This window comes from Varanus komodoensis, unplaced genomic scaffold, assembly GCF_004798865.1.
Source record: "Varanus komodoensis strain SLA01 unplaced genomic scaffold, ASM479886v1 scaffold5, whole genome shotgun sequence".
Taxonomy (NCBI): domain Eukaryota; kingdom Metazoa; phylum Chordata; class Lepidosauria; order Squamata; family Varanidae; genus Varanus; species Varanus komodoensis.
The window spans coordinates 36,314,146-36,335,713 of NW_025336087.1; the positions used below are offsets into that span (position 1 = coordinate 36,314,146).

The window sequence follows — 21,568 nt, forward strand, 5'->3', positions numbered from 1 at the left end:
GGGTTTGCTGAGAAAACTGAGTCAAGCAGTTTCCGTTAGAAAAGCAATGAAACAGAGACTTCTATCAGATTTAGTTAAATGGGGTTCAGCTTGAACATCATTGTGCATGGCTTTTCTCAATCCTTTATTCAATCTAAGTGCACTTACTCTGATCATAACTTCTTAACTGATTGTATCCACATTTTAATGGGAGTAAAATCAAATTACATCTGGAGTTGCTAAAAAGGGCTGATATAGGGTCCCTACCTGAGAACTGCTTATAATGCTATTTAATGAGGCACAAACTTTACTTATTAACAAAGTCTCCTACTGCAGGACCAACTATGTAGAAACAAGAATCCCAGAGCTGGCACAGCTTCCATGAGTCCGAGCCAACGAAGGCAATGTTTAAACATGACGAGAACTGCAGTAAAACAACATCTGGAGGTCACACAGATCTATAGTGCCTCACAGAAGGATTCACCCGCTTTTGACTTTTCCACGTTTTGTGCTGCCGCCTGGAACTGAAATAGAATTAATTGACATTGTTGCCACTTGGTGTACAGAAGATGCTCAACACTGTGAAGGTATAAAAATGTGACTGTGGCATAAAAATTAAGCAGACAAAAACCAAACTGGCAATTATTGGTTACATAATTATTCACTGCCTTTGCTGTGACATACTTAAATAAGTTTTGATGCAATGCACTGCCCTCAGTAGTCACATCTGTAGTGTAAGTTGTTAAATGGAGTGCACGTCCCATTGTTGCTGTTGAATTTGTACAATTCCACACATTCATTTGTTGTTGTTGGATGTGTGCAATCCCAGTGCCACAGGATCTCATATTAATTACACCTGTTTCTGGAAGGCCCCAGTGTTTGATGGATAGCATATTTAAACAACATCATGAAGACTAAGGGGCCATCAAAAGAACTCTGGAATAAAATTGAGTTAGGTATTTTCAAAAAAATCCCCAAATTATGAAGTCTCCTGTTCAATCCATTATTACAGCATTGCAAGAATATAGCTGAGTTGCAAGACTGAGTAAAGAATGCTATCCACCAAAATTCAGTGTTGTATTAGTCAGAGAAGCAAGCAAGAGGCCAGTGGTTAATCTGAAGAACTACAGAAAGCTAAGATGGGAGAACCTGTCCCTAGAACAGCTGTCACCCAGATGCCCTACAATGTTGGGATCCATGGAAGAATGCTGAAAAGAAAGCTATTGCTGAAACAATTCCATTTCAAAGCCTCTTTGGAGTTTGCAAGAAGGCATGTGAGAGACACGGCAAACATGTTGAAATAAGTTATCTGGTCTGATGAGACCTTTTGGCCTTGCTGCAAAACACTGTGCCATACAAAGCCAACAGTGCTCATTGCCTTGACAACAGCCAAGCATGGTGGTAGCAGCAGCTGCATATTGCGATATTTTTCTTCTGTAGGAGCTCAGGACTGAGGTTAATGTGGATGGAGCCAAGTGAAGGACAATTCTAGTGGATCTGCAAGAGGCGTGGGATTGGATCAAAAGTTCACTGTCCAGAAGGATAATGATCCTAAACATACAGCTGAACGAGTGCTTTAATAACAAAGACCTGAATGTCTTAGTATGGTCCAGTTAAAGCCTAGACCTAAATATAATTGATAATCTGTGTCAAGATTCCAAAGTTACTGTTCACTAATGGTTAACTTTTGTGCCAACATAAGACTATTAATGGCGATTAAATCTATTCATTTCCATGTTATAACACAACAAAATGTGAAAAAGTCAAAGCAGGGTGAATACTACTGCAAGGCAGTGTAGTCTACCCATCTGCTGATGCAGGAAATCCACTGCTACAGCACTCCCAGCAATGCTAGGGAAAGTCAAAGGCAGAAAAAGAAGATGAAGATGAAGTATGAGATAGACTGACTCCATAAAGAATTTACAAGAGCTTAGCAGGACTGTTAAGGACAGGACATTTGGGAGAGCACTCACTTGTAGGATCACCACTCAGTGGAAAAGACTTGATGGCACAAAACAACTAAGGATGGTCCTTAGGCAGTTTGTTCCACTGTTAAACAACTCATACCAGCAAGAAGTTTTAACTCATGGCTTGTTGTCACTATGATGTCCAGACCCGGCACTCTAGGTTGTGGAGGAAGAAACAATCCGGAGTTTTAACCCATGGTTCATTGTTGGGTTAGAACTTGCCACTCTGAGTTGTTTAAGGGGAAACAAGTCAGAGTTTCAAGCCAGCGACAAGCTCCATGTTAAAATTCTGTACAGTTTCTCCCTTAATAAGCCTGCAGTTTGGCTTTAGATGTCACAGTGAACACCCCAAGAATGGGGAATTCATGGCTTGCTGTGCGAACTGGACTCAGTTGCTCCCATGCAGACATGCCATGGTAGTTATGTGCACATTGGATCATACTATTACTTAGCTAGCTCAACACATCCAAGTCCTTCAACTTCTCTTTACAGTATTTGGTTTTCTCCATCATCTTTGTTGCCCTCTTCTGGACCACTTCCAGTTTGTTAGTATCCTTCTTATATAATGACCAGAACTAAACACAGAACTTCAGCTGAGGTCTGCCCCAAGCAGAATAGAGCAGAACCATGACTTCTTACAATCTGGACTGGTACATTTAGGGCACCATCCAATGTGGGTGTCTGTAACCTTTCAATGCAGAAGATCAGCGGCATCCAATCAAGGGTAGGAGAAGGACAGAGGAAAGAGTTGCAAAAGTCAGAGACCATGATTTCAGGCATTTATGCTTTTTGTTCCTGCTTGCAAGGAAAGAGAGATTGAGAAACTGTATTTCCAAGGTTGGAAACAGGACATTAACCTATCCCAATATAACATACAGCCATAGGACTGCACCCTCAGGGCTGTATAGTATAGTTCATTGTACATTTAGTATAATGCCATGTTTCAGAAAAAACTACACAGCTATTCTAGAATCCCAGGCATGTTCATTTTCACCTAAGATTCTCTCTTGCAGTCTTGCATGAGGAACTGAAACAGTTTAACATTGTTATTGTTTTCACTGCAACTGCAGTTACAACTAGTTTAATTTGTTTAGTTTTAGACAACTTAAGGGACTGTAGGTGGCGCAGTGGTTTAAACCACTGTGCTACTGGGCTGGTTGATCGAAAGGTCGCCAGTTCGAATCTGCACAATGAAGTGAGTTCCTGTTGCTTCATCCCAGCTCCTGCCAACCTTGCAGTTCGAAAGCATGCAAATGCAAGTAGATACAAAGGTACCACTTCGGTGGGCAGGTAACAGCGTTCTGTGCACTTCAGTGTTCAGTCATGCCGGCCACATGACCACGGAGACTGTCTGCAGACACACGCTGGCTCCCTCGGCTAGGAAATGGAGATGAGCACCGCTCCCTTGAGTCAGGCAGGACTGGACTTTAATGTCAAGGGAAACCTTTACCTTTACCTTAGACAACTTAAAGCAATTGACTAGCCCACAAGCTAAACTTAGTTTGTGACCTTCTAAAGCTTTTAGATGCTTTTCACATGCAACATTTGCAGTTAAAAAGTTGAATTCATAATTCTTCAGTGAAATTAAGAGATAAGACTCTCCTTTAAACAAAAAGCAACACACAGGTTCAACATCTTTATTTTACTTGTCTAGAAAAAACATAAATTATAGGAATCCAGAATTACTAAAAGCAAATTCATTCTCTCAGTGCCTATCCAAATGTAGCTAAAATACCCTATCTACACACAAAAGGGAGATATCACCAGGTTTGAGGGAACTCCAACTCTGCACAAGTAAACACAAACAAAACTTTTAGGAAGAAACTCTAATGAGGAAGAAATGAAAACAGTTCAGTGAGGACTGAGCAAGGACAGTGAACACTGCTGTGGTGGCAATGGGACTGAATCACAGAAGAGGACATGGCTGGCTGGAACCTCGAATAGGAGTGTTCCATAGTTGAACTTTTTCTGTCAGGTTCCAGCTGTATATTGTATTTCAGTCACCTGTGACATTCTATGGAACAGTCACTTAGCCCTTACAAATGCCAGCCTTTCCAAAGCCACTTCCATCCATGGTAACTTATTTTTCATTTGGGTGAAATGGCTCTCCTCCTGTCAAATAAATCCAAAAGACCTTTAGGCCAAAACACTCTTTCTGCAACAACGTTTGACACTCATGTAACCTGCCTCCAGTTGCTATTTAAAAGAAGAATGTGAACTTCCTAACCTTGGTTGAAAATTGTTTGCACTTTCCTTAAAGGTATATAACCCGAGCCTAAGGACAAAACCACTAACTTCTTTTAGAAGACCTAAAAGAAACTGTATGCTGTTAAATAACATGTAAAAAATGGACAGGGGATCTGGCACAGGGAATCATATCCAGAATGTCCATTTCATTTCAGAGAAAACTGGCATTATGCTGGCTTGGTTTTACTAAAAGAATTCTGATCTGAGCTATCTTGTATTAGTGTGAGCCACAAACACTTAGATTTTCCCAATAAACTTAAATAACAATATAGATTTTATGTGCTGTCTTTAGTCGCAGAAAAGCTAAAATGCTATTTTAGGATCTTGAGCAAATTTCTTTAATCCAGAGCAGTCTGTTTCAAAAAAGAGTGTGTTCCTTCTCTTCTTTGAGGAGCATGAGAAGCTAAAGAGCATTCCTAAGTCCCCAGGAGCAAAACAGTATATAGACATAACTTTTCCATATATATATTGTCAGGTAACACCATGTGAACAACACGGAAGCAAATCTTCCAGTGGAAAAAAGGCATTTTATTTATTCATGTCATTTACAGTACAAACCTATACATGCCCACTTGGAAGGAAATTTCATGAAGTTCATTGGGACTCTTAGGCATGCCACACTGCCTTTGCAGCTGGATATGAAACTAAATAGAAGACTGCACATTGATCCGAAGGAAAAATGGATCAGTGACACTGGATTAAATGTGCACATTGAATTTCAAGAAATCCATGCAGTTAGTACAGTTTCATTTGTAAAATTTATCTGAATGTTCATTCCTTGTCTGCAGTTGAGTAGCTTCATTTTTTCTTTACCTGTTGACATGATCTTGCAACCCGAGTTTACATAGCTCATTCTCCAGTTTTTGTATATCCACTTGATGCTTCATTAGAAATTGCCCATTCAGATGAAAGACGGGTATGTCGTACTTATACTTTTCAAACCAGGCTGAGTGATCTGGAAGGGTTATATCTACTTCCTGCAAAATAAACTGTACACAACAACAAAAAATCAATAATCAACAGGCAAAAATCAAAGGGTGCATGCTTTGTAAATTGCATGGAAATGGCTGGGATTACCTCCATAAAATACATTTAGGAGCAGGGTATAAATTCAGTGGGGGTTTCTTTCTAAACAAATAACTGACTTGAACTAACTTTGGCCAAGTATGCTATTTTTCCTCTCTGGAAAGCATTTTTGAATGAGCTCTGTACATTTTCAGGATCACAAATGAGAAGGCATGCTATAGATAAATATGTTTTTGAGAAACAGTTCCACAGATTCAATTACATTACAGAGTGATTTTGAGATCTGCAACATGTGTGTTGAAAGAGTGGGTCAAAATCTGCTCTTTTTGCAAGAATACTTTTGCAAGAATAATGAGACTTTGGACTGCCTCCAATACAGATGTATGTATTGACTGCCTATCTGGCTATGAAACTCTTAAGGTTCCATACATAATAAAAATAATAAAACCAATAATATCACTTAGAATCAAATAAAGAAAGAAAAGCATCACTTAAAATAGTATTTTGCAGACAATTATTTTGGTGGGAACTGCCTTCTAAATCTGAAAGACAATATTCTTTTTCCTATCTAGGTGGCCTATTTGTCTTGGGTAGTATCCAGCTGCTCTAAAAGTAGTTTGGACCAGCAGAACATAATTCACATTAGCAGTAGTGTCATACTGGACATCACCCTTCACTCTGATGTGGCACTTCAGTGCATTTCAACTGAATCATAAAATCTGAAAAATATTTCTGAGGATGGGTTTTATGGAAATCAGCATGCAACTGTAGTGGTTTGTTTTGATTTGTATCTGTAGCTTTTCATTCAAACAAGTTCGTTCAGCGGGGGATTCCATATCTGCTACTTTAAATTCCATGTACTGCTGTGTGTGCACAAATGCATACGGGATTGTATCATATTACCTTATGTTTATATGGCTCAAGCGCTGCTTTGGCTTCATCACACAAGGGGCATGGGTTCTTCAGAAAAAAGATCAAAGAATACTGAAATGAGGCAGTGGGATACACAGCAGTCTTATCCTAGCAAGCATTCAAATGATAATCATGACACAATCTTCACCACCACCATATCTGCTCACATATTATGATGCCATGGTACTATGTAGCATGGAATAAAGGACAGAAAGAGAGCTAGCAGGACCATCTACCACAGGTCAGGCTACACTAACCAGTCCATAGCATGTCCCGATAGTTTTGCAGACACAACACAGCAAGAGCAAATATACAGAGACATGCTACAGGCATAGAAAAATAATGTGGCAACCATGAGCAGGGTGTTTGATGCCATGGCTGTCAAGACCCTGTCTCACATTGCAGGAAAGGAGTGTGCATGTCAAATATTGAGTGTGCACCCATTTCTACCCTATAACATGTAAGCTACTTGACACATTGCCCCCACCATTCTGCAGAAATAGAAGACAGTGATCTGGAGGCCGTTGCAGCTGCTTTTCAGAGTATCTTGCCCTAGTCGGTACAACTGGGTGGAGAGAAAGACCCAGGAGCTGCCTTGAACATTACATGGAAGAAGCAGGGGCACAAACTAAACCTCCTGTACCACAAAGCACAGCTCTCCAAACATGAAATCTTCTCATGTTTTTCCACCACTACTTTTTTTTCTTTCCACAGGAATCTATTATGGAGAAAAAGCTGGGATCACTGAATTGTATCTTTTGATTAGTAACACTAGGCCAGGGATAAGGAACGCCTTTGATCCCAAGGGCTGAATTTCAGTGGTGGACAGGACCAAATTAGCAAATGTACCAGGATGCTGTATCTTAAAGTTCTTCATAATGCCAAGGATTAGGCCTTAGGAGAGACATTTCAAACTTTTGGATTGGCTTGATACCTACAACCAACAAAACCTACAAAAAGGTGGTAAAGCATCAAATGCACTTGAGGAAAAAAAGCAGGACGTATCTGGTGATACAGGGAAGAGAGTCAGGTTGGGACCCCAGGTGGGCCAGTTTTTGCCCTGGGCTTCAGGTTCAAAGTCATGTGTGATAGGAGCTGTCCATCCAGAACCTGCACTGACTGAGCAATCCAAGAACAGAGGAAGCTGTTTGGCCTTTCCCTCCAGCAGCAGCTTGTTGTCCATGGAGAAGATTCCAGGGACTGATCTGGACAGCATGGGTGCTCTCAATGAGGTTTGGGCCTATGAGACAGGCCTGCTCCCATGGAGTCCTCTACTGTGAGCTGGAAGACCAAAAAGGGGACCTTAACAAGTTGGCAACTGGACATACTCCTAGATGCATTAATTTCTACCCTTTCATGCCTCAGAAATATAAATTTTACAGTGGCCCAAACCTTCTTTGACTATGGGTTTTTATTTAGAAAAGTTCTTATTTCAGGGGCAGGAAAGAGAACCAGGGCACCTAATCTTGCTGCTGTGCTTTGGCTCCTCCCATTCTGCCAGAGGGATCCACCATTCATGCAACTGGGACTTGATGCTGGCAAAAGCAAGCCTGGAAATGCTCATTTCCAGTTGGGACAGGTCATAGAATTTTGTTCTTTCTCTGTTCCCGCTGGCTTCCAATTGCTTTAAACTCCAAGTGGAGGGTTTTGTTGGCATACAGTTAGTATAGGATCCTTTTCCAAGTATATATTGCAGCACTTTTCCCAGATTTCTCTTTTCTTTCAAAAATGCTATGCCAACTCACAATCCACCATTATCAGGAGAGGAATGTAGGTCCAGTCGGCAGTTCCTTTAAAAAATAATACTCCTACTGGCAAGATTCTCAATGGCCTAACTTTAAGCTGCTTTCATCATATGCTAAAGAAGATTCCCCAAAAGGAAATACCCTCCCAAGATGTTTTAGTTGCTCCCACTGCAAGTAAAAACTGAATTTTCTACAGAACAGACATTCAAACCAGCTGGGCATCAGCAGATTTGTTCCTTCCCTGCTTTTTTGCAGTATTCTTCCTTCCTTCCTTAAAAATATAACTGAGGCTGGACCAAGAGGGTCCAAGCTGAGAACACAAAAGGAAGGCTATTAATAGTATTCTGCATTTTAGGGCAATAATGTTGCTTTGCAATTGCCAGGGATTTTCTACAGTCCCTGCAAAACAACAAAAAAACAACTCCCCACACCAAACCGTGAATCAGAGATTCATGTAAGCACATTTAACAAAAGGGGGTTACTAGCATACCATTTCCAGTTTGATGGTGACCATTTGCCTTAAAATTTCAAACTGCTAAGACTCAGCATGGGCTAAAGCATCACAAAAGACCTTTTCCTTACCCAATTATTAACCTCTAAAAGTAATCCTGTTATTCACCACCTCATTGCTTTCTGGATTATAAACTGCACAGGCAGCTGGCTCAGACAGACCTTCAGCTGTAATGTCCCCTTATAGGAGGAATGATTTTGAACAATATGCCTGATAATGCTTTGACGTGGCTTAATTGGATCACATTAGTGAAATGAAATATTCTGGGACCCAAATTCACCATTCATTCTATGGGACTGATTACACTTTGTGTCGACTGCTTCCTTCCCTCTTTATCCCCAATTTTTTCTTTCTATTTTGACAGAAGCATTTGTTTTGTGGATGAACTGAACTGAGGGGACTCTATGTGGACTCTATGTTACCAGTCCATGGGGTCATCCACTGAAACCGTTAGGCAGTGATCAGACAAAGGAGATGCGACTTCACATAATGTATAATCAGCTACAGGCTTGCTCATCTGTGATGATGACTAATAGCATAAATCCATTTTTTTCCCAAAGAAAAAGGACAGGTGAAGGTTACATCTGCTAGTCCTTCTAATCAATCACATTTGGTGGTGACTTATAGCATGAAGTCAAAAGCACAAGCTCCATTTCCATGAGAGTGGTCGCTCAATGCCATAGAGCCTCTGCTTTCATACAGGACGTTCAGTCTCTGGTACCTCCGGTTACAAGGATTAACAAGCAGGAAATGAGATAGACTCTGCTTGTAACCCTGGAGACATGCAGCCAATCAGGATTAATATTATTTAGTGAGATCTGTGGTCTTCAGACTTGAGAAACCCAAGGAACCTTTCTCAATGTGAAAAATCAATGTGGAACCCATTAATATGTTTGATGCAATATACTTTATTTGAACAAAATTTTACAATTAATGCTGCAATAATGCATTTCATACAATGCATTATTTATGAATGCATTAAAGAACTAAATCATATATATTTATTGAATACATACTAAATTTAGTATAACATCACTAACAAATAACACAAACAAGTATATCTCATTTTAATGACTTGGGTGTGCTTGGGAGTTTTTTTGTCACAAAGAAAATCAAAATCTAGTGTTACTGATGACAGTTGCAGGGACTTTTTCTGATTCTACATCTATTTTATTCCTCTGTTAAGCTGTGTGATCGCTATTCCTTTCAATCTGAATCCACTCAAATGAAACCACTTTGGCTTTAAGATGAATTAACCCGCTTTTAAAGGTATGTGTTTAAAGCTCTGTATTAAAATGAAGAACTTACCTTGACACAGACTTCTCTCTTTTAAATGAAACAAAGGAATAAAATTCTTAGAATTGCAATGAGTAAACCCTTGGATGATTCTCATGGAGCACGAGGGCTCTGGGGAACAGCATTTGAATGCCACGGAGCAAGATGACCCAACTGGTCTGACACAGCGTAAGATAATTTCATGTGTTCAGAGAGGACCCAAATGGAGGCAATTTTGTAACTTAACCCCATTGGTCACCCTTCTATCACTTGAGACTTCCCAAATGATGACCACTTTGTGACCGATGCCTATTGTTCTTTGTCAGGATCTCACATGCTCCTGCAGACTTGAACTGGTTCAAGAAAAGGTTTTGTACTATCTGTGGATTACAAATACATCTGCATTTGAGAATCTTCTGTCTGGTTTACTCAAGACACTAGTAATTACCTTGGTGAACAACATTAACACAGGTAAATTGGTCCTAGCATCACACAACAGCCGTCGCAGTGGTGGTCTTGAGCATTTTGCCAGCTGCAGCGTCCAGCTCTGAAGCCAGAACATTGTTACCCTGCTGAAATAATAAAACATTCCCCTACAATTACATGCATGGTACATTTTAATTGCCAACCATAAGTTATATATCAGTAGACAGTCACCAGATAGCAATGATGCTTCAATAAAAGATCTGAAATATAAATGCAATTATAAATCATTTCACAACACCCTGAAGAAGGGGAGGGGTTACTACAAGGCAGGCATAATAATTTGATGCGGCACAAGCAGCACCGTTTAACATTTAAATTACATTTTCTTGCTGTAATGCCTCTTTTAAATTCGCTAACACAAATGCTGATATAAATACATTACATTGTTTCAAGTCAGACACGTGCCAGTAAGAATTACCCAGTATTAGCAGAATACAAAGTGCTGGGCTTTGAACCTTTCTTAATCTTACTGAGCTCTATGGCATAAAATATTGGTTGTTCCTTTAAATTATTCTAATAAATAACTGGTTGTCTACTATGCTGAAACATTAAACAAATGTTTTCTGCAGCACGTGCGACGCACAGACAAGATAAGCTAATTCTGCCACGTGACTTTAAACCTTGCAACATAATTCGTGGGTTAAAAAACCCAGAAAATTAATATATAGATCTTTAAATTCCTGGCCTTGCTAAAGTGAGATTTTTTGAAAGGAAAAAAGTTTGAGCATTGGATCTAGGTTCGGACTTCCACAAGAGGGAGGGTTCTACTTGTGGAAGGGCCTCCAATGCGTGTATGTCCTACTTCCACACGGACGTTCAAACCATTCAGCAAGGTCTCTTGACTCTCTGACCTGGTTTGCACATACTAGCCTGACACAACAGGCCAGAATAACTAGGCATTCACAGGACTCCTCTTCTACAACTTCCTTGTGGGGCCACATGTTTTGCATCTTCAAAATACCTACTACAAGAAGACACGGTGTTATGTGTGACTGTAGTGAAGGTGGGTTCTTTGGTGGTTAATATAGCATGCAGAATCCATGTCCACGTTTTAGCTTTACTGGTGGCTTGTAAAACAGCCCCCAAACCAACACAGACTCACAAGGACTGCACACAACGACAACGGTACACACAGCCTCAGCAGTGTTTGAACAAGAAGCCCATGGGGAAATTTACCCACGGTGGCTTCTTGCTACATAGAATTAGCTCATGAGGTGGCAGTTTCAGGGAATTAAAGGAGTTCCCATGAGGAAGAAGCGATGAAGCCTATTCTGCCATTATAGTTGATCCACCTTAAATCTGGATCCTATTTATTGTAATTTAAACGGGAAAAAATTAAAATATATTTGGAGGGCTATATGGGTATTCTCAAAACTGCATTGGCTTATGCTCTATTTGCTAGATGCTACATATATAGCTTCTATTTGCTTATTTGCTATATGTTTTTCATCACTTCCTCTCTTCTGTGTGTGTCCGTGTCCGTTTGTGTGTGTGTGGGGGGGCACAATGACGCATTTGTAGCCTGCTACAAATGATACAGCATAGAATTAAGCACACATGTACTTAATTATACATATTTACTCAGAAGTCCCAATTCTGCCCTTTGGGCTTCTTTGTAGTAAGGATGTTTAGAGCTTCAACCACCCAGTGCTGCCCTTCAAAGCAAAGTATCTTTATATAAGGCCTGACAGAAACAAATCTAAGATCTTGCTGACATGTTGCTAAATCCTGGTTTTCTATGACCACCAGGCATGGCTCACCCAACCACCAAATCCACAAGAACAAAAACAGTAACAAACACACACATGTGTACGCCATGGGAACATAGGCACAGCCTGCATATTTCACAAATTATATAGTTTTGGGGTAATGAAATTGCTCATGGACATGTTGGGTTTGACCAGGACCTGCCTTCCAGCGACTGAGGTGCCTCATGGGAGGTGTCCCTGTCCAGTTTTGAGGAATCCTGCCCCCTTGTGTGGTGTTTGGAGGGGGCTGGAGCACATGCTGTACAGGAGGAAAGGGCAGATATTAATTTCCACCAGCCCAACTGCAACTGCTCTGGATCCAACCCGCTGTTTTCCAGAGCAAGTCAGGCCCAATACCCTTTTTCACGGTGTTCAAGAAGCTGCAGTGGACTGGTAGTGTGACATTATGGGGTGGGGGGGACTGTATTAAGCACAAATTAATTTTCACTTATTTAACATGCTAGATGGAAGTAAAATGATAATGAGACATTATAAGCTGGAAGGAAATAAAAATATACTGCACCATAATTCTTGTTCACATTGTCAGCACAGTAAAGGTGACATTATAACCTTACACCATTTAGGCAGGGAACTTTCACACAATTGAAAGCTTCACTCCTCTGAGACAACCTTAGTCCAACCGAGTGCTTACCTGTTGGACTACAGCTCCTAGCATCCTGCTGTCAGCATGGAAAACAGACTCTAGGCACTGACTCAAGGCTCATCAGTTAGGAGAGCAAGCTGGAGAGAAGGGTAGTTCAAAGTGCTAGGACGTTATATGGTAATTTCAGGAGAAGTACCCAAAAGCTTGGCTGGACATGCACATGGTAGGCATGTCATGAACGGAGGTGGCTGGAGCCGGGGGGCTCAGACTAGATGGCCTGGGAGGCCCCTTCTGACTTGCTATATTTCTATGCTTCTATGTTTTCTATGAGTACAAATCCAAAGAAAGACTACAAGGTACAGAGGAAGGCAGAGCAGGAGGGAGGTCAGGCAAAGGGTTGGGGAGGTACGCTTGTGAGAGTGAAACAAGGATACAGCAAAGGTGGCAGCAAGCCAAAAACTACAATACTGGTAGTAAAAACTAAAAACACCTTGCAGAAGAGATTTTGTGCACGGCCAGAGAAAGCCAGTGAAGTGATTTGATCAGTAAAAGGAGAGGAACCACTTAGATGTTCCACAGCCAACTTTGCAACCTTTCCATTGCCAGACAAAACCCCTTATGTTACCAAGGCACATCAGAATAGGAAAGATGTTTAAAAATCCAAAGGGATGAAGTGTGGTATAAATAAATAAAGTAGTATAAATAAATAAATAGTAAAACCAGCCAATGCAAAATTCTTCATATGAGCATGTAGAACTTGAAACAATCTGAAATTCATTATACATGGACAATTAATAGTCAAGGTTCATGGTAGGGCCTGGAATCCCCTGATACTGTATGATGGCCACCTTTATGGACCTGTCTGCCACAAACAACAAGGCATGTCTCCAACCTGAGTGCAAGGAACTACAGCTCATGCTCAGACCTTTGGGGTTTGTTAGAAAGGTCTGCAATAGGAGGCTGTGACACATTCGCCACTATTTTCCATGGCAATATCACAAGAGCAACTGCATGGAGCTGTCTCCCCAACAGAGGAACATTACTGTGGTGTGCCAGGACACCGTGCAAACTGATTTTGCATTGTAAAGTACATTTTTGTGCAACTGTACAGCACACTTTTGCACAAATCATCAAACTGTATGTAAACATTCTTGCAGTCTGGCTGTGTTATTCTGAGTGTGTGCATATGTGTGTGTGTGTGGAGGGGGGGAGTTAGGTTTGTTCTAAAAGGGTGTTGCAGTCCTAACACTTTATACGGACAAAGGGTGTTATAAATCTAAAATATAATAAAATATAACCTACAGTTCTTGGTATTGCGCTGTTGTTCATCATTTACAAACTAGCTATGATAAGCAGACAAACCTAATACAGAATACTTGGCCAGTGCTCTGTTCCAGGAAGCAAAGTAAAGTAATAAATCCTCGTTTATGCTATAAATAAGCCATGATGCTGGAGCCAACTATAATTTCAACCAATTAATTGCCTGTTTGTAAAACGAAGAGATAAATATGACTCATTTTTCAGATGTCCATGTTTAATTATGACATTTTCTTAAATAAATCCAGCACTTCAAACTAATGGCTGCTATAGTCATGGGTACCAAATAAAAGATTATTAAGCACACATTAATATCTGGAATTGGCTGTTAAGGCCTATTTTTTCATATACTCTTATTTGTTTAATTTCAATCCATAATTGAAAGCCAAAAGCTTGCTCTATAGGGCAACTTGAATTCTTGGAAAAACATAATCATATTTTGTGTTATGCTGGCAGCTAGCCAGGAATTCAGAACCAATACCTGTGAAGTATTACAACCACCATTTCTGATATGAAATGTTAGCTTTTTAAAGTAATCCGAAAGCCCAACTTTTTCTCAGATAACCAGATCCATAATTCCTCAGTAGCATCATAAACAACAAAATTAGCCAGAGTTATTCTGCCATACACAGACAGATGCATCATCTCTGACAGCTACATTACTACAAGGAGAAAATGATACTTCCTGAAGTAGCACAGTTCCAGATGGAAGAACTAGCCTAGAAATAAGTAGGATATTGCCCAACTTCATAGGCCCTCTTAGGTGTTCTTAATATATATATGTCAAGAACAAACGTACTAGCTCTACCTTTCTGTTGCTGACCTTGTCACCATGTGTACAGGGCAACTGTCTTCAGCAAAGGTACTTCTCAGCTCTTCACATGATCTGAGCTTTATTTTTGTGTTACTAATATAAGGACCATACATATTCACCATGCCAGCAGTGCCATGCTGAGTACTTCATCCACACATCACGTAGCCCCTTTCCTAACACACTGATGTAATGCACATTATGATGCCTCTCCTGTAAGGTCCATGTATATAGCACAAAACCTGTAATGAGAGGATCATTGTACATGCAGAGGACTTCACACCAGCTATTGGAGCATGGGCTCACATGGAAACCGTCGTACTTAAATCTGTATGTGCAAAAGCCCCATCTTACATACGCTCCCAATGTGTGGGTGTTAGAGAAAGGGCTACTCAATGTAGGCCACAATCACTGCTTGGATGTTGGGCTTTCCTATATAAATCATGCATGAACCCCGAGTTTTCATTCAGCCTAGGAAACAATGGTTCCCCCCTGTTTTAAAAGCTGCCACAAATTAAAGCACAATACACATGTTGGCCATGAGGATATGTCTGCATTAAATTCCCTCTGACTGTAAACCCCAGATGAGTTGGGGAAGAGCATGTCCATATTCAAGGGACATAGCTACAACACAACCAAGGCACTAAATCTAGTATTTTGCATAATGCAGCTGAAGACTGCAACAGGCATTTACAAAGAATGAAGCAAAAATACTAAGGATAAATACTGTTAATGCCACTCTTAGTATTTGAAGCAAGTCAGCCCAGAACAATTCCCGCAAAACACAATGGATGTATTTGGATGCAGAGCTAATGACTACCATATTTTAGTGCAACCTTGCCAAAATTGGTACTGTCCAGATGAGTTGGACTACAACTTCCATTGGCCATGCTGGTTGGGCATGATGGAAATTATAGTCCAACACATTTGGAGGGCACCATGGTGGGGAAGGCTGATTAAGGGCCATGTGTAAGTGCTTGCTGGTTTCCTGCATTCCCACTTTCCCACTCCTCCAGTGCAGCCATGAGAATCGAAGCAACTGATTCTGTTTTAAAATAAATGCTGTTTGTTGGTTCATCTGAACCAGCCCAAACTTTGTTAGTTTACATTATGGTTTGTCCAAGCAAGCCAGGATCAAACCATAATTTCTAGCTGTTCAAATGACAAACTGAGTTTGGTTGAAAATATAAGTGGAAGGGTCTAATCTTCTCCTCACAGTCATGCCAAAGGAGAAGAGAGCACACGTTAACATAGGCTGCTGGGCTACGGATTAGCAGTTGACTGGACATGCACATGGTGGGCATGTCATTAGCAGAGCTGGCTGGAGCTGGGGATCAAACTAGATGGCCCAGGAGACCCCTTCTGACTTGCTCTGTTTCTATATTTCTGTTACATTTAAAACATATCTATCAGGTTCAAAGTACTCCTTTTTATTGTTTTCCAAAAGTAACCCTAAATTGTGAGGAAAATTCACATTTTTTCCTGTTTCCTGCCATTTCTATCACTGAAGCAGGAGCATTGGTCTTTTTCATGTTCACCCATCATTATCAAGTATTCATTTTCATCCAGTTAGCATCCAAGCAGGTATCACAAGGCAGGGATCGCTTCACAGACAGCAATGACTACATGGCTATGTTACTGCAGGTAAACCAAAATAGTTTGGGAAGGCATGTCTTCAGCCGAACTAGAAAAAGACTTTCACCCACTTTTGAAACAATTGTGTATAACAAAAGTACTGCCGCAATCAACAATAAACAAACAACTGGGAGAGGGGCTCCTATTTAACACTGCTGAGCCTGTCTGGAGACCACCCCCCTTTCAGCTTAGCTCTATTAAGGACTATAGGCTCCTTTTATTACTTACAGGAAGATTATACCAGACAGACGGTCTACTGATTCTGCATTTTGGACTTCAGCAAAGATTGGATTGTCAATGGCAGGTTGCACCCATAACATTTTCAAAAAATACCTATGAAAGCACTCTTGAGGAGGTAGTTATAACAGAATCAAATATAATCAAATGTCTAAAAAGCATTAAACAGCTTCATCAGAGCATCCAAACGAAGCATTCTTCCACTGTGATCAGTCAATCAAACTTCCCATCCAGCCATCCATTATTTGTCACACAGCAAGAAAATAGACTTATAGGGTAAAATGATAATATAAATAGTATAAAAAAAGAATAGTTTAAAAAAACAAATTTAAGCACTTATTTTATTATTCTATTAACAACATACCATTATTTCTGTCTGCCACATTCTGCCTACTGAATAATGAATCTGAAGCATGCAGTTCTGCGTCTTAATGACCCAAGAACTTCTTCAGTGACTTGCTTCTATTTCCCTTTAACGGTTTCACATAAGTATATATATTCACTGCAATGATACATAACCCTCTCTATTTATGCATTTGGCCCTAAAAGGACATATAAATCTGATATTTTCTAGATAGGTGCAACAAAGAAATCTTCTAAAACATAGCTTTGTCTTTCTAATAGCTGCTGGTACAACCAGTCTGCAAAATTTTACCAGTAGAGACTTAAGTACTGGCTTCTAATTTTTTGCCTTAAAGTACAACCATCTTCATATTTAGTTGGCTGGGAGATGCTGGGAGCTTTTTTCCTGTCTGAACAGGTGTGTTCTTAGCTGTTGTACGCTGATTAAGCAAGATAAAAATGTTTTAAGTAAATAATGTTAATGAATTAAAAATTTATGCTAATTATAATAGTAAAACCTCAGTAAATTTCCATATTCTTACAGCTTTAATAGCTGAATAATGTTTGAACCATTCCACAGTGGCTGACACTGACTTGTATTCCAACATGCACTATTAATATTAATTCATTATACATTGCAAATTTCTTGATTTCTACCAGTGTTCTATTCAGAGGTGGAAATAAACAAAAATATACACAAACCTAGTTCAGATATAAAAATATTGGTCCCATCAAACCAGGACTTCACATTCTGATTTATTAGCAGCACTTAAGCCACTGTTTCCTGGCTCAGCTGTCACAAGAAACTGTGGTTTATTAAGCCAGGATACTTGCAGTAAAGCTGTGCACACGAAAGAAGAAATATGCATGCTGCATAGTGGGGGTATTAATCTGGGGTCTTAATCTGACCCACTATGATTCCACTGACATTTATTTATTTATTTATTTATTGGATTTTTATCCCTCATTATTAGCCAAAGGGGTCCCTGAGCAGGTTACAAGATTAGAAGTATATAATAGAAAGCAATTTAAAATTCACAATTGACACCACAATGTAAAAATGAAACATGATAGCCATGCCCTTTTCCCATGCCCTTTTCCCACAACCACTAATTGTTGGGTGGTTTTCTTGCTTTTAGAGTTTTTCCACATCATAAAAAGTTGAAGTAGCTTCAACTTAAAGCTGAGTTACTGTTAGTAAAAACTTTAATCTAAAATATGCTGATATTTTGACCTTTTGCCTTCAGCCTGGCTCACTCCGAGAGCTTCCCAGCCTTTGAAGGACAGAACTTCAACTTCAAGCAGTACGGTCAAGAATCAGCCAGTGGGTCCCAAGAGTATCACGATGGCTTTAATCTTAATAAAATCCAAATCCAAGGTCCATCTGGCCTGTGCATCTGTGGTAAGTGATTGTGTTAAAAGTTTTCTGTCACTGTAAAATGCAGTACTCTAATTTTATCTAAGATGAATGGCACTGATAAAAGTCCGTCTTCAGAACTGCAAAACCATGAAGATATCATTCAGTTCAAGTTCTGGCATAACTAGGGGAAATAATGCATGTGAAGAGATGCTGAGTCACTAGCTCTTCCTGTTGCACTTTTAGATCTTGACCTATTCAAGAAAATCTCAGCAGTACTTTTTCCAGCAAGGTTTTCCCCCTCCAAAAAGAAGGATGGGAAATTATTCTACTGACACTGAATCTACATTAACATTAATAAACTATCAAGTATAAACCAAACAGACAAGCATGTATGAAATGGTATTATACGTTCATTGTAAAACACTTTGAAATTACCTAATTTTTAAATGGTTAAATAAAGGTCAACAAAATGAATAAAAGGATTGTAGTGGAACAAGTGGATAATTTTGTTAATCTCAGGGGAATCTGAAAAACTAGAAGAACAAAATGATCCAAGCTGCATTAAAAATACACATTTGTTTTGGAGGAATTTCACATACCCCAAGCCATTTTCCAGTAAATCCTGGGAAATAGCTTGGGCTAATAAACCTCAAATGTAAGAAATACCAGAAAAGCATCAGGAGTGGGCAAGAAAGAACAAAACTTTATTATTACCAAAAATGAATGCTTTTGGTTATGTGGGGTTTTTATACTGTAATAATAGTATTAAACAGTCTGTCTCTGGTGAAATAAATGTCAGTAAGTTGGCACAATGAAATCCCATAGCTTATGGCAACCTACTGACAGCCACATTAATTAAGCCTGCTTCCCCAGACCTATTTCCTTTGGAGGAAAAATAAACAAACCTGGGGACATTTTTACACTTCTGTAATTTGCTTGTATTTGGGGACAAAAAACTAAACAAACAAAACAAAAAACCAATGGCAAAGTCGATAGATTCTGGGGATATTTTATGCCCCAGGTGTGGTTGTTTTTGAGAAAGAAAGTGGTAAGAGGCTGAAATTTGGGGACATTGTGTAGGTGGAAGGACATAACACCATGGAATAATTAAGTTGTAGGAATACTTCAGTGTAAATTCTGCAACGCAGAGTATATCTGAGTGTAATTTCATATACTTACCTGATATCTTGCTACATTTATTTGCCATACTTGCCTTTACATTACATTTGGCCTCATACGTATATTTAGTGCTAATAGATGTTTCAGTCTAAATTTATCTGGCTGAACAGCTGGAAAACTGTCCCTGTTAGCATGTAAGGAATCTACTATGCCACAGAGAAGAAATAATTAGAATCAGACTGTTCTGTTGCAGACTTTCAGTTTTTTTATCTTTAACTAGGACCTCCCAACCTTTTCTAAGCCATCTGTCTCCCCTTCTTAGCTACCACACTTAATTCTGCAGTAGTTAACAAGTTATCAACCTCTATTACCATACACAATCCTTTTTATTCAAATGATTTAACTCAGAATTATCCACAGAAAACACAAGAACTGGTGAGCTGATCCATATACAATAGTACTGTAATTAAAAATCAGTACACACTAAACCTCCCCTGGCAACTGACCGGTTGGTGGTTTTCTAGCTTTTGTGAAGTTGTTTTCCATCCTAAAGGCTGAAATGCATAAGACTTAAGTTATGCATTTAAGTTAAAATATGCTAATATTTTTAGTATTTTGGCCCTGCATCATTTTGCATTCAGGCCTGCCAACCACTGGAATGAGGGGACCTAGAGTTTCTCTGAAATAAGCTTCAGCCCAGGGGACTGAACAACCCTCTACAGATGTCAGCTATTCCTGGAGTAGATGTCAGTGAATTCAGTCATCCATGTCTGAACTGGTTTGTATTTATCATTCTCTGCTATGCTCAGGATTCAGAACAGATGCGGACTAAGATTCAGAGCCAAGAAACACCCCAGATCTTTGGGAAGGTGGTGTCAGCAGTGATTGTGATTTCCACAAGAACAAGGTCATGAACTAGGATGAAGAAAACCGTATAAGGACCATCAGATACAGGACTTGGGGGGGGGGGATCTTTATACTTATTTTTTTTTTTGCAGTGGGGGTTGCCAACTTTTGTATAAGCTGCTGATTCTTTTCTCAGAAACTTTATTTGCAAGTATTGGCAGGGGATACTATTTAACAGCATTCTGTAGAAGAAAATCCTGTTTTCTGCATATCAAATAACACTGTCCTTATACAAATCTATAAAGTGACTAAATATTAGGTACAGTTCTGGTCACTGCACCTTAATATATATATAATTATATATTATTATAATATATATATATATAGTAGAAACAAGTGCAGAAAAGAGCAACCAATGTGACTGACAGGCTATGGGGACTTCTCAGCTAGTTAACATTACAGTTACTGGGATTTAGTTAGAAAAAAAGCCAAGTAAAGAGAGATCTGAGAAAAGTGTACAAAGTTAAACATTTTGTTGAAGTGGATAGGAAGACATTTTTCCTTTTGCTCTCAAAACAGAGAGTTAAACTGGACTTTTCTTTTGAAGATATAGAATCAGAATCTGCTGGACTCAAGTCTCCCATCCTGATTTCAACCAGGCCTGCCTAGCTTCCAAGCTTAGGCAGGATCAAGTATATAGTGATGGTCACCAATATCTATGACTTTAAAAGGGTATGGGGCATTCATGGAGGAGAAAGCTATCAATGGCTACTAGTCCTGATCGCTCATTGCCACCTCCAGTATTAGAAGCAATATACACCAGTTGCTGGGGAACATGGGCAAGAGGGTGCTGTTCTGCTCATGCCTTGCTTCCCAGTGTGTGACAAGAAGGCTGGACTGCATGGAGCCTTCGTTTGACCCGGCATGTCTCCTCTAAATGTTCTCATGATATTACACAGGGACACCTCAACACGCACACACTTGCACCAGCAAAGTGTAGGTTCAAAGGACGAAAACGCTGCAAACAAAAGCATTCCCCATGTTCTCTTTTCTGATCGTCTAGGAAACAACACTATCGCGGCTGGGCTGAGCAAAACCTTTCTTGGACACTAACCTTCAACTGTTAGCTCTCGTCCTTAGGTCACAGCAAAAGACGATCGATCGCCACCGTGCTAACTTCCTTTGCACAACTTCCTGCAAAGCCAATAGAGAGATGTCGCTACAAGGCGCATTCTTTCATTTACTATCTCTACAGCCTCTCGTGTCTGGAGACATAGCGACGCATGGAGGCACTTGTCCTGGCCGCGTTCGCAGCCTTCAGAAGGGATGAGCGCTGCACGTGGCCTCGCAAGGCAAAGGAGTTTAGCTGGGCTAGGGTCTGCGAAGCAGGTGGATGGGTGG

The 21,568-nt window shown here is 39.9% G+C and overlaps 1 protein-coding gene across 3 annotated transcripts; it reads right to left on the reverse strand.

Annotated features, from left to right (window-relative positions):
* Positions 1-3,561: 3,561 nt before the first annotated feature.
* CUNH5orf63 (chromosome unknown C5orf63 homolog) lies at positions 3,562-21,343 on the reverse strand. 3 transcript variants are annotated; one of them, XM_044446721.1, is made up of 4 exons: positions 21,282-21,343; positions 10,111-10,231; positions 6,123-6,179; positions 3,562-5,182 (listed from the first exon to the last, which is right to left on the reverse strand). In XM_044446721.1, exons 2-4 carry the CDS (start codon positions 10,222-10,224, stop codon positions 5,003-5,005), a joined length of 351 nt encoding a protein of 116 aa, XP_044302656.1. In that variant the 5' UTR covers positions 10,225-10,231; positions 21,282-21,343; the 3' UTR covers positions 3,562-5,002. The 3 variants fall into 3 exon arrangements, with proteins under 3 accessions (XP_044302656.1, XP_044302655.1, XP_044302654.1); XM_044446720.1 differs by having other exon boundaries at positions 10,111-10,234; positions 21,282-21,327; XM_044446719.1 differs by lacking the exon at positions 21,282-21,343 and having other exon boundaries at positions 10,111-10,564.
* Between the last annotated feature and the right edge of the window lie 225 nt (positions 21,344-21,568).